At 40.6% G+C, this 16,801-nt stretch overlaps 1 protein-coding gene across 7 annotated transcripts in view; it reads right to left on the reverse strand.

Moving 5' to 3' along the window:
- Positions 1 to 409: 409 nt before the first annotated feature.
- ASH1L (ASH1 like histone lysine methyltransferase) overlaps positions 410 to 16,801 on the reverse strand; it is a 217,358-nt gene continuing 200,966 nt past the window's right edge. For 5 of the 7 annotated variants that reach the window (XM_032622947.1, XM_032622924.1, XM_032622956.1 and 2 more), the window contains 12 exons: positions 14,812 to 14,964; positions 12,799 to 12,853; positions 12,584 to 12,716; positions 11,291 to 11,539; positions 9,799 to 9,885; positions 8,141 to 8,231; positions 7,522 to 7,660; positions 7,234 to 7,406; positions 6,005 to 6,171; positions 4,766 to 4,806; positions 3,492 to 3,793; positions 2,374 to 2,859 (listed from right to left, as the gene is read on the reverse strand). In XM_032622947.1, coding sequence (XP_032478838.1) covers positions 2,768 to 2,859; positions 3,492 to 3,793; positions 4,766 to 4,806; positions 6,005 to 6,171; positions 7,234 to 7,406; positions 7,522 to 7,660; positions 8,141 to 8,231; positions 9,799 to 9,885; positions 11,291 to 11,539; positions 12,584 to 12,716; positions 12,799 to 12,853; positions 14,812 to 14,964 — 1,682 coding nt within the window. In that variant the 3' untranslated portion in view covers positions 2,374 to 2,767. Of the gene's footprint in view, positions 2,860 to 3,491; positions 3,794 to 4,765; positions 4,807 to 6,004; positions 6,172 to 7,233; positions 7,407 to 7,521; positions 7,661 to 8,140; positions 8,232 to 9,798; positions 9,886 to 11,290; positions 11,540 to 12,583; positions 12,717 to 12,798; positions 12,854 to 14,811; positions 14,965 to 16,801 lie in introns of all 7 variants that reach the window. The other 2 variants (XM_032622913.1, XM_032622966.1) reach the window with 1 other exon arrangement.

Here is a 16,801-nt window from a genome sequence, read left to right on the forward strand (position 1 = left end):
GCCTCTCTGTTGCTTCAGTTTCCTCATCTGTAAAATTTGGTTTTGGTACCAACCAAAAAGGCTGCTGTGAAGACTAAATAAATGAATACGTGTGAATTGCCTACAGTGGAAATGGTCTCACATAGTGGCCTAGAAAGTGTAGCATAAACTTATGATGTCTATGTGTTACAAGGGGTAGAGGCGTAGAAGATTATTATGTTGATTGGCTAGGCTGGGCCCAGACCAAAAAGATTGTAATATTGAGGAAATGGCTTTATCCGATAGTCAACAGCGGTTAGCGTGCCCACGTGGGGCCCAGGATGCTGATGATGTGGTTTTAAACAGATCTCTTTGGAAACACGATGGAGAAGATCTTGAAAGACAACTGGAGGATAGGAAAGAGGAAAAAAATAGCAAGCTCATCACTCTGTAGTTAGGAAAAGTTTTTTCCATTTAATACTAGACTTTCAAGGATTGAGATGCAAGCTTTTTATGCAATTACATCCAATGTTAAAATTGGTAATACATAATTTACAAAGATTAACATCAAAACAATCATCTATTTAGATATGCTTTTGTAAAAAGGAAATATATTAGCAGCATTTATATTTTCCGCAATCACACAGCCTACAGACATGCAGACTAACTCTGTATCTATTTGCAGTGATGTAGTGCTTTGCCCCGCATTTCAAACACCAAAACCCACCTGGCAGCTAGGGGGTTCTTTTTATTCGTTATTATAAAACAACCGAAAAATAAAAAAAGGCATTAATTTCTACACCAGTAAGAAAAAACAAGTTTTTGCACTTACCTAACATTTGATTGTCTAAAAAACATTTCAGTTTTTAGTCTTTCAACAAAAGAAAGATAAAATGACAGAGCGTAGTGTCTTTTGCTTCTGTTCTCGCATTTTACAAAGTTTTTTTTTCTTTTTTCATCTTTTTTAAAATTTTAGTGTTTAACACTATTGAAGGAAATATTGAATTTTAATCTCTTTCTTGTCATTTTCCTGCTTTGACTAAAAGGAGACCCCCAAAGTGCCCCTATTCCCACCTCCCTCCCACCCGGCTCCCTGCAATGAAAACCAAAAGAAACCACTCAAACGGGCTTGGACATGCGATTTTCCCAGCTCCACACGTGAGTATCTTATACCCAGGTCTCTTAGTAATGTACAGTGCTTCTCTACAGTAAGAAAATACTCCAAACTATTTTCTTAATTCTCTTTTTTCTTTAATAAAATATTTATTCTGCTTTTTCTCTGCTCAAGGGGATCTTTGGCATCCCCTGTCTCTTGTTTTTTTTGTTTTTTCCTCAAGATTGACACAGAAAGGAGAAAAAGAAAGATTCAATGGAATGGAAGGTGGTCAATGTTTCTACCTAAACAAGTCAGAGCGTCGTCATCATAAGAGGAAATGTACAATTAGGAGAGCATTGGTCCAATATTAGAAAAAAGTAATGGGAAAATGTTTAACTATTGTATTGCTTACTAATCACGCAGCAGATATATATATATATATATACATACATATATATATACACACACAACTTGGCACATTTAAAAACCATCTTTTCTCTTATAAGAACACCTAAAACGTATATGCATATGTCTGTCTGAAAAGACAACAAAGCAAAGCTTTTTAAATTTTATTTTTAAAGAGACAGTATTATCTGGTAACTTCTGGTCAAGAGAATGGGAAGGAAGGTGACACCCTGGATATCCCTCCTGAAGATGAAGTCATCAGGAAGGTGGAGGAAAGATGGAACTAGGGGTGGGGAGAATACACTGTCTCTTTAAGAGATGGACATTGAAAACTGTACAAGTAAAACAAGAAGTAGTGTTTTCAATTGATAATCTACACTCACAACAAATACTCTGATAGGTGAATACTGCTCAACATTTTATGTAGTGACTTTTGTTGGGGGGTGGTTAGAGTTCATTTTTATGTAGGTTTTAAAATGATTTTTCTTTGAAACGAATCTCCATTCGCACAGCACAGCAGACACACAAGAACCATAGCGCATAAACAGCACGTGTGCTGGCGGGGGCCTGGGCTTCTCATTAGAAAAAAATATGTTCGGCAGGTTATGAAGGTTAAAACAAAAATAGTTACAATAAGTACTGTGCCCTTCTAACCCCATGGGGGCCTTCCCTATTCCATGATTCCATTTGGGGGAGTAGAGGTAGGGAGGGGGCAGCAGTTACAAGTGCTTTGAGTTGTCAACTCACATTTTACTTTGACCTGGTTGGGCAAAAGAGGCGAGAGAAACTTTTCCTAGTCAGGAATTTGGAACAAGGCCCAGCTACTGTTTCTGTTTTACATCTCGGGTAGCTCTTGGAGCCTATAGAGAACAGACAGGGTAGGGGTGGGGATCCTGGCCCTATCCCTTTGGAGTTTGAGTTATACCTGGGTATAGGAAGCAGCTTCTTAGCAATGCCTACAGGATCAGAGGATGACACAGAAAAACCCAAGCTGTGGGGAGGGGCAAGTGCTGTAAAGTACCAAAAGACTCTGGTCATCCCCAATGTGCTCTGCCCTCCACCCTACATTATTAACCCTCAGGGTGAAGCAATGGAGAGGAAAACAAGTTAAACTGAACTGTTTAGACAGATCCCCTTCCTCTTCCTCTCCACTAGCTCCAAGGTTTACTAAGTACCTAATGTCAATGACATGGCCCCATTCCCCTTGCTGGACGGACCCTTCCCACCCCTGTCTACACTCAGAGAACAGGAGGCAGGACTGTTAGCTCCACTGGATCCCAGATGCTTGAGGTTCTCATTCTTTGAGGTTCACTTCCGAAAGCTGTTTTCTGGGATAAACAAAGTACGCCTTCGAAGTTTCCTGCCTGATCCTTCCTCCAGCAAGTAGGTCACATCGATGGCTGAAAACAGAACCAAGGAGGCTCATCAAATACTACCCTCCCAACTCCTTATTCCAGATTTGAGCTCTCAGGAGATCACAGGAATTCAATGGTTCCATTTCTGACCTATAAGCAATTTAGGCCTTCTCCAGCCCCAAATGAAATAAGCTGTTCTCCAGGGAGGAGGTCCTCTCACCTCCCAGTTTCATTCCCAAGATATAACTAAACACAGGTCCATGAAAGAACTGTATCATTTTTTTGGCCATGCTGCGCAGCATGTGGGATTTTAGTTCCCCAACCAGGGATCAAACCCATGCCCCCTGCAGTGGAAGCGCTGAGCCCTAACCACTGGACTGCCAGGGAATTCCCAAGAACTGTTCCTTTTTTTAAAAGTTTATTTATTTTGGCTGTGCCGGGTCTTAGTTGTGGCATCCACGTGGGATCTAGTTCCCCGACCAGGGACTGAACCGACGCCCCCTGTATTAGGAGCACGGAGGCTTACCCACTGGACCACCAGGGAAGTCCCAGAACTGTACCATTTTAAAAGAATATTTTCCATTCTAAGCAAGCAATTAGAAGTTGCTCTTTTTCATTCCCTCTCTGCTGATTTCCCATTTATCTTAAACCCTAGAGATGAGCCTGTTTCTCCTTACCATTTTTCCCAGGGATTTTTTCAAGGAGATTGAGCAAGATCTGGTTGAGTCGTTTCCGTTGACTATGCCGTCGTTCCTCAGGGGTACAAGCTACTTGGGGTTCTTGCCTACTTTCCTCTGTTTTTTTTTCACCCTCACTGACTTCAGCAGTGGCCCCCTCCCGTTCTGGCTCCTCCAGGCCGGGCATCTCATTGGCTGCTTGCTCCTGACTGGCCAGAACCTCTTCAATCAAGGGCAGAGCATCATCCTCTTGGCCCAGGTCTTTTAGCGGTGGCTTTGAGCGCTCAGACTTCCAGGATGATCTGCCAGAAAGATATGTGAATTTAGAGAGGAAGGCTAAGGAGGGCACTTGGGGATGGAAGGGGAATGATGGGCAAAGATCTCGAGATGGCTTGAGATCCTGCAGTCTAGCTGTTAGAGCCTTGGCTCAAGAGGTAAGAAACTTGGCTATGGTCTTCACTTTATTATTTTTTGAAAAAAACCACTACCTTTCTCTGAAATTTAATTTCTATTTACAAAATTCAATTTTTCTTCTTTCCTTCAGGAATCCACAAAATAGACCAGAGCTGGTAAAACGCATAGCTAGTTCTGATTGCTTCATGAGTACACAGAAGTATGGCATAACCTTGTGATACCAATAGTCCAACTAAAATGAGCATTTAAATCGAGTTTTTACTTTTCCTAAATTTCTTCTCACACCTATTATCTGGTATTTTCTTTTTCTAATATTGAAATATAGTTGATTTCCTATGGTAAGCTATTGATGTAGGTAAAGTGATTGTTATGCTACCATTCAAGAGAAAAGGAAATTGAAGAAAAGCCTTTGGTACTTTCTCTAAGAATACACCTCTTGTGTACAAAATAGCACAAATAAAAACTATGAGCCCAAACTGCTCAGTTAAAACCATGCACTTCCAGCTACTTCTGTTCCTTGACAGAAGTCCTAAGAGCTGATACACCTTGGGGTAATAGGGAAAGCTTGCAGAAACCTAAAAAAGATTTGTCCAAATCTGTCTGGAGTTCTGTTCCAAATCCTTCCCCTTCTCTCTCTCTAATCTTACAAATCTCCTTTCCTGCCCCAACTAAGGCTCCATAATGAGACCACACCTACTGAAGTCTAGTTCTTCTATATTACTGTTGGCACTATATTGGGCTACTTTGTCAGAGACTCCCCAATCCCAGGTGTGGGGCTGAGTGGGTAGGTGGTCATTCTCTTGCTCCATTCAAGTTATTGGTTAATCCCTTAGGCTCCTTACATCCCCCATGGGACTCACCGCCCTCCGTTCCTCTTGTAGTTGTCTGGGACATAATGAGGCTGCAGAGAAGAAATGGAAGTGGTAAGTGTACTGCTGAAGCTGGCAAAACTGACACAGATGATCTGGGGCAAACTCAGGATAAGGGAGGTTGGGAGGTAGGGAGGTGGGGAGCTAAGGAGATAAAGAAAGAAAATAACTGGGCTATTGGGCTAAAACCTTTATTAAGTTGGGTGACTGTGTCAAGGTCAGAAGTTTAGTCCTAATAATCTGTAGGCCACAGTGGTTTTTAGCATTTTGTAAGCCTAGAATGATAGTAGAAGGGATAGGCTCAAAATTCTTTTTGTCCCATCCCAGCTTTTAAGAAGTTAAGGTTGGGGTTTCAAAGCTGATCAGTGAGCTGCTGACTAAGCAAGCAAAGTCAAAGAATTTTAGATGAGAGGCAGCGCTTGTTGGTGGGCAGAAAGAATATAAAATAAATATGATTTAGGGAAATCCAAAAATAATACTAGGAAAAATAGGAACATAAAGGTTTGCTTTCTGGTTAGTCTATTTCTAAGCATTCCAGGATGACAGCTCTGAATTCCGACAGGTCCACTGAAAAAAGACTCATGGATGAGGAATTTAGTCCAGGGTTTCATTATAGCAAATACATGGATAACCAAAACCTTTATGAAATGATGACAAATGGCACAATATATCTGAAGGAATATGTTCACAATTTGAAAGAAAAAATAACACATAGGAAAATGAAAATGTTAACAGTAGGTATTTTCTGTGTAGTAAGATAATAAACAATTTTTTCTTCTTAATGCTTCTGTACTTTTCAAATTTTATATAATGATAATGTCTTATATTTTAAATCCAGATATAAAAAAGAAAAAGCACTGAATTATTTTCACCAAAGGTTTCTCAATGTTACTGATATTCTTTTTGTTTCTCAATATTATGGGTGTGAAAAACATAACAAAAAACTATGCTATGGGGCTCAAGGGCAAAGACTGTAAAGAGGTGAGAGAAGAAAAAGAGGGAAACCTAACTGAAGTATAACAACAATTCCCTGAGGCACAGCCCATGCCAGGAAATGCAGAATAAATGCATTTTTGCTGCTCAAACATACCAAATAGAGAGGGAGTTTTCCAGTTTGGGATGGAAACAGGATGAAGAAGCAGAGAGCCACTTGAAAATGCTCACTCTGTGAATTCCATGCATGAACTAGATTGTCCTGACACGTACAGTGAAGAGAGGAAGGGGACTTACTGAAAAATCTCTTTTAGGAGTGAGCTTCTTGGGGAAGTGATCAAAGGCATAGGGTTTGGTGCAGACGGGATAGCGGTTCCGGTGGATCTTGTAAAACAGGTGTGCTGACTTGTCAAGCCGATAATCACAGATGTACACATCTTGCTCCTTCACTCCTTTGGGTCTCCCTATGAGTCCAAACACTGTTAAAGAACCCTCCCTACTTCCCCTTCCTACTTCCCCTTCCCTCACCCTGAGCTGCCCCTCACATACCATTGGGAGAGCAGTGAGACCCCTAAGAGGGAAACATGGTAGCTGTTGAGGGGGAACAACTAAGCATTTGGTGATTTCAGAAGAAAGGAGACATTAGTGTCAAAAAAAGGGGAAAGGGAATCTAAGAGTTGAAGGGCATTCTATAGGATGGAAAGAAACCAGAAATGTAGACTGAGTGCTGCAGGAATTTTTGAGAGAACATTTACAAGGAAAAACAGAGCACATTTTGGGGAAGTTATCAGAAAAGAATAACTGTATAAATGAGGGAAGCACATTTGGTAATGAACACTTTATAAAGTGCGGGACTGAGGAGTCATCATGGGGCTTCAAGCAGTTAGTTTTTGCATGGAATATATATTCTCCTGGACTATTTTGCTGTGATACTAAGAGAAAGAGCTAGGCAACTGAACTTACTTATAATGGTATCTAACATATACTGAGTTTTACTGTGAGCCGTAAACTGCGCTTAGTGCTTTTGTAGATTATTTCATTTAATCCTTACAAAACTCTCTAAAATAGATATTAATCCCTATTTTCAGTAGGATAAGTAACTTTCCCAAGGGCACACGGGTAAAAAGTGGTAGAGCTGGAATTTTAAATTAGATTGTCTGATTCCATTGTTAACCACAAACCTTATGAAACTATTGTTTTTTTTTTTTGTTTGTTTAATGTAGAGTTGATGATAGCCGTAAGGATTTTGGAATGGGGGCGTGAAGTAACTTATCTTCCCACAAGTACTAACAGAGTGCTAATTACATACTATGAAAAAAAAATGAATTAACAAAAAGGGAATTAACATTTATTAAGTAATAAGCACTAGGTAAAAGAAAGAAAGAATATTATATAGCTCTCTGAAGCTTCATAGCTAACCTTGGATAACCTTTTATCAGAGAGAGACTACATGAACAGAGTGGGCAGTTGTAGATCAATGAATAGCAGACAAGAGGTCATTTTTTTAAGTAGTCCACATCACTTACCTTTACAATATGTATACAGATCCAATACACAGCAGGTCCCCACTACAGCCTCCAGGGGAATGATCTCATAAAGTGGCACCCGAAATAGTTCATTGTGATAGAACCGACGGGATGGAGAGTGGTGGGTTTCATGGGGACGAAAATAATGGTGACCAAAGGCAAACCGTTCCTCTCTAAAAAAAGAAAAAAAGAAATGGGAGAGGTTTCGGTAGCATGATCCTAGTGAATATTCAGCTCTGTGCTGGTAGGGTACAGCTGAAAGCATAGAGATAGGACCTCAACACATACTTTTCATTCTTCCAAAGCTTCTCAATGCGGAATATGTCAAGTTTATCTCGGTTAATGTGAGACAATAGTCGATAGGACTGACGGACTGGGTGGCCATCAGGGGTGCGCCGACTATCCCTCATCAGATATACACAGTCACCTAGGAAGGCACAGGAGAAGGTTAAGACACAGAAGCACAGAACATAGGAGAAGGTTAAAATGATTCCTGCATAAATTCTGTTAGGTATTCCTTAGTCTGACCCAAGGTCTACACAGAAAGAACTTAAAATCTAAAACAATAAAATCTTAAACAATAAATACATAACTACACCAGCAGTCTAATGGTGATGACAATCAATTCTAGACTATGAGAATGACATAGGGAAGTCCTCCACCTCTTGTAATCCTATATGTCTTTCCCAGTCTTAAAATTAGCTTTATAACACCCTGGTCTCTCCAATTTAGTTTTATTGGGTGGAGGTAAATGTACGTAAGCCTAAGGACTTGAAGATATAAAAAAGGTATATTCTATTGCTGCTAAATGTCATATGGTGACAATCACTATTATGCAGACAGCAGATACCCCCTACTGTTCAGAATGGTCAGCTTTGGCAAGGAAGGTCAGCTTCTGTGTACACACCTTGGCGAAGCAGCAAGTCATCTCGGAGCAAACAGATGAAGTAGACACAGCCAGGCTGGGCATAGTGGGGCCGAGGGATCATGGGTACTTCCTGGTAAGAGCAGAAAGTCGATGGATAAGGGCTGGGACTATTGTATCCAGCCTCTCTATTCAAGAGAAAAAGAACTAAAACCGAGAATTCCCAACCAATTAAGACTTACTGTTTAGTCGTTTCAATACAGCACAGATATTAAAAAAAGATGACAGGAACTAGAGTTGTTAAACTTGAATAAGTGAATGTAGAGGACAAACCTGACAGGCTAAGTATCCCAAACTGTACTCTATGAAGTACTAATTGTGTGGTTGCTTTGTGCCATCTAAAGGGCATCTGAAAATGTGTGAAGGGGGACTTAGTCACAGTGACTGGAGGAGGCTACTAGCATTTAGTGCCCAAGGGCTAAGAAAGCAAACATTCTGCAATGTATCCCTCACAACACTGAAGAACTGTCCACTCAAAATGACAACAGCACCACTGTTAAGAAATACTGCTTGGGCTTCCCTGGTGGCACAGTGGTTGAGAATCCGCCTGCTAATGCAGCGGACATGGGACATGGGTTTGAGCCCTGGTCTGGGAGGATCCCACATGCCGCGGAGCAATTAGGCCCGTGAGCCACAACTACTGAGCCTGCGCGTCTGGAGCCTGTGCTCCGCAACAAGAGAGGCCGCGATAGTGAGAGGCCTGCACACTGCGATGAAGAGTGGCCCCCGCTTGCCACAACTAGAGAAAGCCCTCGCACAGAAACGAAGACCCAACACAGCAAAAATAAATAAGTTAATAAACTCTTACCCCCAACATCTTCTTAAAAAAAAAGAATCTGCCTGCCAATGCTGGGGACACGGGTTCGAGCCTTGGTTCGGGAAGATCCCACATGCTGCGAAGCAACTAAGCCCGTGTGTCACAACTACTGAGCCTACGCTGTAGAACCAGCGAGCCCAACTATTGAAGCCCATGCGCCTACAGCCCATGCTCCGCAACAAGAGAAGCCACTGCAATGAGAAGCCCGTGCAACGCAAGGAATAGAAGCCCCCGCTCGCCGCAACTAGAGAAAGCCTGCGTGCAGCAACGAAGACCCAACGCAGCCAAAAATAAATAAATAAAATAATTAGAAAAAAAAAGAAGAAATACTGCCTAAACACCTCCTTTTATAGAAGATCACACATATAAATATGGCAGAGCCAAGACAAAAACCCATTTAATAACTTGAGCAAGATACCTGACCTACCAGCTCTCCTAAAAAATGGGCCTAAGACTAACCTTTGTTGATTCCGAGTCCAGTGCTCTTTTCACTTAAACACTGCTTAACATAGGTGATATTTAGAGTACACAAGTTCTAAACTTTATAAGTCACTTCTGTCATGGATAGTAGTGTTTATAAAGACCATGATTTTATACAGTACCATTCCTTCTGTAGATTTCTAAGTATTCTCCCATTGGTCTCAATCAAAAGGGAAAGGGAAGGGAAGAATTATTACCCTCAATGTAAAGTGGAAGAAACTGAGGCCTAGAGAGGCTGAATAACTTATCAAAGGAAATCCAGTGCATTAGGAGCAGGGCAGATAAAATACCAGGTGCCACATCTCCTACTTTTAGATTAGCGTGTTATCAGAGGGCAACTTACTCTGTCCACAGGCCTCGGGTCACACTGCTCACAAAGGTAGTGCTCCACATCTGAGTTCACTCCCATGCAGTCACAGTGCTGCCACACCTGTAGAAAAAAAAAGCGTGTGTGTACGTAGGGGGTCAGATTTACTGAGAGAAGTCCTGGGGGCTAAGAATAAAAAAATGTGCGGGAGTTCCCTGGCGGTCCAGTGGTTAGGATTCGGCGCTTTCACTGCCGGGGCCTGGGTTCAATCCCCGGTCAGGGAACTAAGATCCCGCAAGCTGTGGCAAAAAAAAAAAAAAAAAAGGCGGTAGGACAGGGTAAAGTAAAACAGGAACTAAGGATGTTAAGGAGGTAAGTGAGAAATTAGAGATAATGGTAAAGTAGGGGGAAAAAAGAATGAGGACTAATCTGAACATAAGTATACAGATTGGTTCATAATACATAGATCTGGGCAAACAAAATAAGGAGATGGATAGGGAACAGGAGGATGAATGAATACAGTACCAAGCTCTTACTTACAAAGTAATATGTATCAACAATATGGCCACTGTGAAAGGATTTATAGTTATGTTTTGACTTATCCTTATCTAATTATATCCTCCCAACAATCCTATGTGTTACTCTTAACTCCACTTTCCATAAGGTAATGAGTGCAGATGAATCAAATGGGGATACTAGGGCTCAAATTCAGGCCTTGACTCCTTCATCAGGAGCTCCATATATTGCATTCCATCCGTATTAATGCTATAGAGAGTGTAGTACCTCTAATGTTTTTCAGGTAAAGCACTATCCTAAATATTATCATTCTTCTTCTTTTTTTTTTTTTTTTCTGGTACGCGGGCCTCACTGTTGTGGCCTCTCCCGTTGCGGAGCACAGGCTCCAGACGTGCAGGCTCAGCGGCCATGGCTCACGGGCCTAGCTGCTCCGAGGCATGTGGGATCCTCCCAGACCAGGGCTCGAACCCGTGCCCCCTGCATTGGCAGGCAGATTCCCAACCACTGCGCCACCAGGGAAGCCCTCCTTTTTGTTTTTTTTTTTTGCGGTACGCGGGCCTCTCACTGTTGTGGCCTCTCTCGTTGCAGAGCACAGGCTCCGGATGCTCAGGCTCAGCGGCCATGGCTCACGGGCCCAGCCGCTCTGCGGCATGTGGGATCTTCCCGGACTGGGGCACGAACCCATGTCCCCTGCATCGGCAGGCGGACTCTCAACCACTGCACCACCAGGGAAGCCCCTATCATTCTTCTTGATACAGATTACATTGGCAGTGTGCAGTGGAAAGTGGGCAGAAAGAACAGGAGGTAGAAAAAAGAAGGATAAAATGAAAGGGGGAGATATCAAAAAGGAGAAGGACAATATGGTGAACAGTAAGGGATAACAGAAACCAAGGTAAAGTTAAAGTTTATAAAAAGCCCATCAAGCCACGCCAAAAGAGGCAGGGGCTGCTGCTTTGAATATAGTCATGATGCTCATCAGGACTAGGCTTCTGCTTCACCTCCTGACCCTCACCATGCACTTGTCACACTGGATCATGAGGCCTTCGTCCTTGTAGAGGCCACAGATACAGCGGATAACATCATCATCCTTCTCATGACCGTTCTCCTTCTCAGAGACTGAGGTCTCACTGCTGTCTGCCTCACTTGCTGTCTCTCCCACAATCTCATCAATCTGGGCTGATGCCTCGTGCCGGGCATTGTAATAGGCCTTTCTTAGGCGGCAAACATCTCTTCCAACCGGCGATTTACGTCCATAATACTTCTGAAGAAAGCAGAAGAAAGAAATCATGTTTGTCTTCTCAATGTGGCTTAAAAATATACCTGAACAGGTAGCAGGATTTTCTTTACCTTCCCATTTGGTTAACATATTTTTAATACCAACAAATATAGGTCCCAGACAGTTGAAAACAACTTAAACTGAACTAAAATGAATTAAAATTAGAATCTGCATGGTAATTTTTCCATTTGCTCTGTTATTCGACTCCTATCATAGACCTTATTATCCATTAGGATCAAAAACACAGCGGTCATGGAACATGATTAAGTACTGCAAGCATGACGCGGAGAATCTCTCCATTTACCTTTGTCTTATAGATACTAGGGACAAAGCTATAAGTTTAAATATATTTGAAAGCTGGGTTTCAGGAGAAAGCATGTTAAAATTCAAAACTGCTATAATTTTTCTTGCACTTGTCTGTTTTTCTCTCATTTCTTGTCTTCAGTCTCAATTCCTCCTTCATCTAGTAGTCTCTTGTCCTTCAAACACCTCTCTAAGGTATTTCAAAATCACTGAATGATATCTTCTCTTCTATACATCATACCCATCCTCTCCTTTAAATCAGTTCAAGACCACCTTCTCTCCAATGAGCTTCACCTATTCTGCAACCTATTAGTGTAATACCCCTCAATTCCATCCTTAAGATATATTTATTTGCCTATCCATATTTCTGTGTATTTCACATATACTTATTGTCTCTAGTAAAGAGACTACAGATATGACTTAAATGTAGTAAAATGTCTGTATTACATAAACATAAAATTTCAGCACTAAATTAGGTTTTTACAGAAATTGTTTTGGGAGTATGATTTAACCTTCAATTCTTGTCATATCACTGCCTTCATTTATTATATTTCCAATATTTAGTAAACTATAACCGTTATCCTAAGGGTACTTGATAAAAACTGTTGTCTTTCTTAATCAGAAATATGAAGGTTGCTAGGAGAAGAGTGTAAGAATCTTAAACTTCTAGACTAGATCTCTTCAGAACAAACTTCTTAATCTGTGTTTGAAGTTAGTGAAAAGTACCTCAGCATTCCGAAACACCTTGAGCATGTCAGCATCAAAAGCCTCCACTGTTTTATAATAACCAATGAGGATCTGCTTCTCTATGGTGGAAAGATCTAGGGGATCAGAGATCTTCTCATAATAATCAGCATTCCTGGAACATAAAGCCAGGGTGTCAATCTGGTACACTTAGGACTTTTCTAAAACTCAAATGATTCCCACATATGTAAACTTACTTTTTCTTTGGGGGTAGGTTCAAAAGTGGTGCTGCCAGTGACTGTCGGGAAGAATCTGCAAGAGAATGCAAGGTTTAGTAGAAGGTCTGACTATAAGAAACAAGGGAGGCAAGTATTAGCTCCTAACTCAAAAAGTAGAATCACTAAAATTTAAAATTAAGAAGAAAAAATCTAAGTTTTCTTTTGAGGCCAGTGAAAAATGCAAGGACTTTTCAGAAATGTGGGCAAAGGCAGAGATCAGAAGATGCTTTCAGGATTACCTGGAATATGAAAGATACAGTGTATATACTTGAAATATAAAATAAAACAGTGTTAGTTGGGTAATGAAAACTTTCTAAGAAGAATGAGAGATGGGAACTTACTGAAGTAGCTAGGGTGCTTAGGGCAAATTCCTACTCAACAAAATTTATTACATCAAAGATCACCTCATCCAAAAAATGTTTTCTAGTTCTCATTAATTGCCCATAGTTAATATTACTCTGTTGGTTGGGATTCAATTAAATTCAAGATAATGAATAATTCAGCACTCTAAATATTTTCTGGAATCCATCTTCTTGTAACAGTTGCTCTGTATTATGAAAATAGAATTCATGGTGTGGGGCTGCTTCTCATTTGCTATCTTACTTTATAACAACTCACTACACAGAGAGAAAAAGCCTATTGTTTCATGCCCAGAATGCAGTGACATATAGATACATCTACTGCAGTTTCACACTGATCAGATGGGGCTGGTTGAGAATACAGAGTGTGATCTTTAGGGAATGTAAAGGGAGCAGGTGCCACAAAACTTTACATATTAGGACAGGCTGGTCTCCCCTTTCTTCTTTCCATGTTTAGGTTAACAAAATGGCAAAAAACCACTAAAACATGATGATAAATAGTAGAGAAAGAAAACCAAATTCCTCAGAATTTAGAGAAAGGAAGGAAGCAAAAGCTGATGGCTGATTATAACAACAACAAAGAAGACTCACAGATACGGAGAACAAATTAGTGGTTATCAGTAGGGAGAGGGAACTGGGGAGGGGCAAGATAGGGGTGGCAGATTAAGAGGTATAAACTATTATGTATAAAATAAGCAACAAGGATATACTACTGTACAACACAAGGATATAGTCAATATTCTGTAATAACTATAAAAATTGTGATGACAAAAATTTATAACTTAAAACCTGCGAGTCACTATACTGTATACCTGTAACATATAATATTGCAAATTAACTATACCTCAATTATAAAAAAAATAAAATAGACAAAAAAGCTGATGGCAAAAGCTGCAATTCTTTGTTAAAATCTCTCATTTTAAATATCTACAAATTTGCTGGTCACAAAAACTCACGTACATTACCAAACTACCTATCTAAAATTAAAAATTCTCTCCTTCTCCACCCTCACCCCCAATACAAATCCAAGAGATGTGTCTTAGAAGAGGAAAGGAGTGGGGTAAATATGTTTGCATGAAAATGCTTTGAAAGTAATTTTTTTGCAACTTCATATCCTTTTCCTTAATGTAGAAGGTAGGGCCTGTGAACCTTCCAAAACATATGCAATATTATGTACATAATATTTTTCTGGGGTAAGAGTCCACAACTTTATTCTCAAAGATATCTGTCAATCAAAAAAGGTTAAGAACCACCGATGTCATACATTCATAATACTTTTTCCTTAAATTGCTAATTCATTGCCTCATTCAGGAAAATTATATCCAAGACAAAGGCCTACTTCTTTCTATCCTACACCTAAAAAATGTGATTTCTAAATATAGTACTTAACTATGATAAAATTCCAATAAATACAAAAGATTAACCTAAAGATCCAGGGATTTAGAGACAACAATCCCTGAAGACTGTAATGAGTCCTATAATTCTATACTCTGACAAAGGAAGAACTAAGTAAACCACCTAAATTCCTAGCCCTAAACTGTCATGTGTTCTTGGTCTTGGATATCTCAGGTGAGGTAAGTGATATAATTTTTTAAAAAGCTAAGGAGAAGGAATTTGGGGTAAATATGGTCACCTTTATAAGAGATTATGCCATCACAGATCTCTTTGAAGATCTGGGCTAGGCGGGCTGCCCGAGCTACTTCAATGTTTTCCTCTGCTGCTGCCAACCGCCTTGTTCGAACAGATCGAGCAGTCTGCAGGGCGGAGAACTGGGTCATGAAGACGTCTGGAAGGATAAAGTGAAAATTAGTTTCAGGAAAAGAGCTCTTTCTCTTCTGTGATGGATTCCTGTGATTTTCGCTATTTTCCTTGAAGTGACTAAGTAGATTAGTGGTTATGGAGTTGTTTCTCTCCTCCTTAAAGAAAAATCAGAAAACACTGGAGTTTACCAGAGAAGACAAATCCTGCAATTTAAAGGGACTTACTAATGGCCAAATGCTATAGAGTAGTTGCAAGTCTGGGTTTCAAAATGAGTCTGTCTGCTTTTGAATTCTGGTCTCACTGCTTACTAGCTGTCTGATTTTGGGAAAGTTACTTAAACTTTGTGTCTCAGCTTCTCAATGGTAAAATGGGAAGAGTGGTAGTACAGGCATACCTCAGAGATATTGCAGGTTTGGTTCCAGAACACTGCAATACTGCGAATATTGCAAGAAAGGGAGTCACACAGAGCTCTTGGTTTCCCAGCACATGTGAAAGATATATTTACACTATACTGTAGTCTATTAAGTGTGCAATAGCATATGTCTAAAAAAACAATGTACATGCCTTAATTAAAAATACTTTATTGCCAAAAAGTGCTAACCGTCACCTGAGTCTTCAGCGAGTTGTAATCTTTTTGCTGATAGAGGGCCTTGCCTCGACGTTGATGGCTGCTGACTGATCAGGGTGGTGGTTGCTGAAGGCTGAGGTGGCTGAGGCAGTTTCTCAAGACAAGGCAGCAGTGCAGTTTGCTGCATCTTTGACTCTTCCTTTCATGAATGATTTCTCTGCAGCATGCAGTACTCTTTTTTTTTTCTCTCATGCAGTGCTCTTTGATAGCATTTTACCCACAGAACTTCTTTCAAAATTGGAGTCAATCCTCTCAAACTCTGTCACTGCCTTAGCAACTAAGTTTATGTAATATTCTAAATCTTTTGTTGCCATTTCAACAAAATCTTCACAGCGTCTTCACCAGGAGTAGATTCCATCTCAAGAAGCCACTTTCTTTGCTCATCCATACGAAGCAACTCCTCATCGTGAAAGTTTTACCACAAGAGTGCAGCAGTTCAGTCTCACCTTCAGGCTCCCATTTCTAGTTCTCTTGCTGTTTCTACCACATCTGCAGTTACTTCCTACACTGAAGTCTTGAACCCCTCAAAGTCACCCATGAGGGTTGGAAACGACTTCCAAACTCCTGTTAATGTTGATATTTTGACCTCCTCCCGTGAACCACAAATGTTCTTAATGGCATCTAGAATCTTTTCCAGAAGGTTTTCAATTTCCTTTGCCCAGATCCATCAGAGGAATCATTATCTGTGGCAGCTGTAGCCTTATGAAATGTATTTCTTAAATAATAAGACTTGAATGTGGAAATTACTCCTTGATCCATGGGCTGCAGAGTGGATGTTATGCTAGCAGGCATGAAGACAACATTAATCTCGTTGTACATCTCCATCAGAGCTCTTGGATGACCAGGTGCATTGTCAATGAGCAGTAATGTTTTGAAAGGAATCTTTTTTCCTGAGCAGCAGGTCTCAACAGTGGGCTTTGTCAACAGATGTGCTGTCGTCCAGGCTTTGTTGTTCCATTTGAAAGAGCAGAGGCAGAGTAGATTTAGCATAATTCGAAAGGACCCTAGGATTTTTGGAATGGTAAATGAGCACTGGCTTCAACTTAAAGTCACTGGCTGCATTAGCCTCTAACAAGAGAGAGTCAGCCTGTCCTTTGAACCTTTGAGCCAGGCACTGACTTCTCTCTACATACGAAGTCCTAGATAGCATCTTCTTCCAGTATAAGGCTATTTCATCTACACTGAAAATCTGTTGTTTAGTGTAGCCACCTTCATTAATGATCTTAGCTAGATC

The sequence above is a fragment of the Phocoena sinus genome, chromosome 1 (assembly GCF_008692025.1).
Source record: "Phocoena sinus isolate mPhoSin1 chromosome 1, mPhoSin1.pri, whole genome shotgun sequence".
Taxonomy (NCBI): domain Eukaryota; kingdom Metazoa; phylum Chordata; class Mammalia; order Artiodactyla; family Phocoenidae; genus Phocoena; species Phocoena sinus.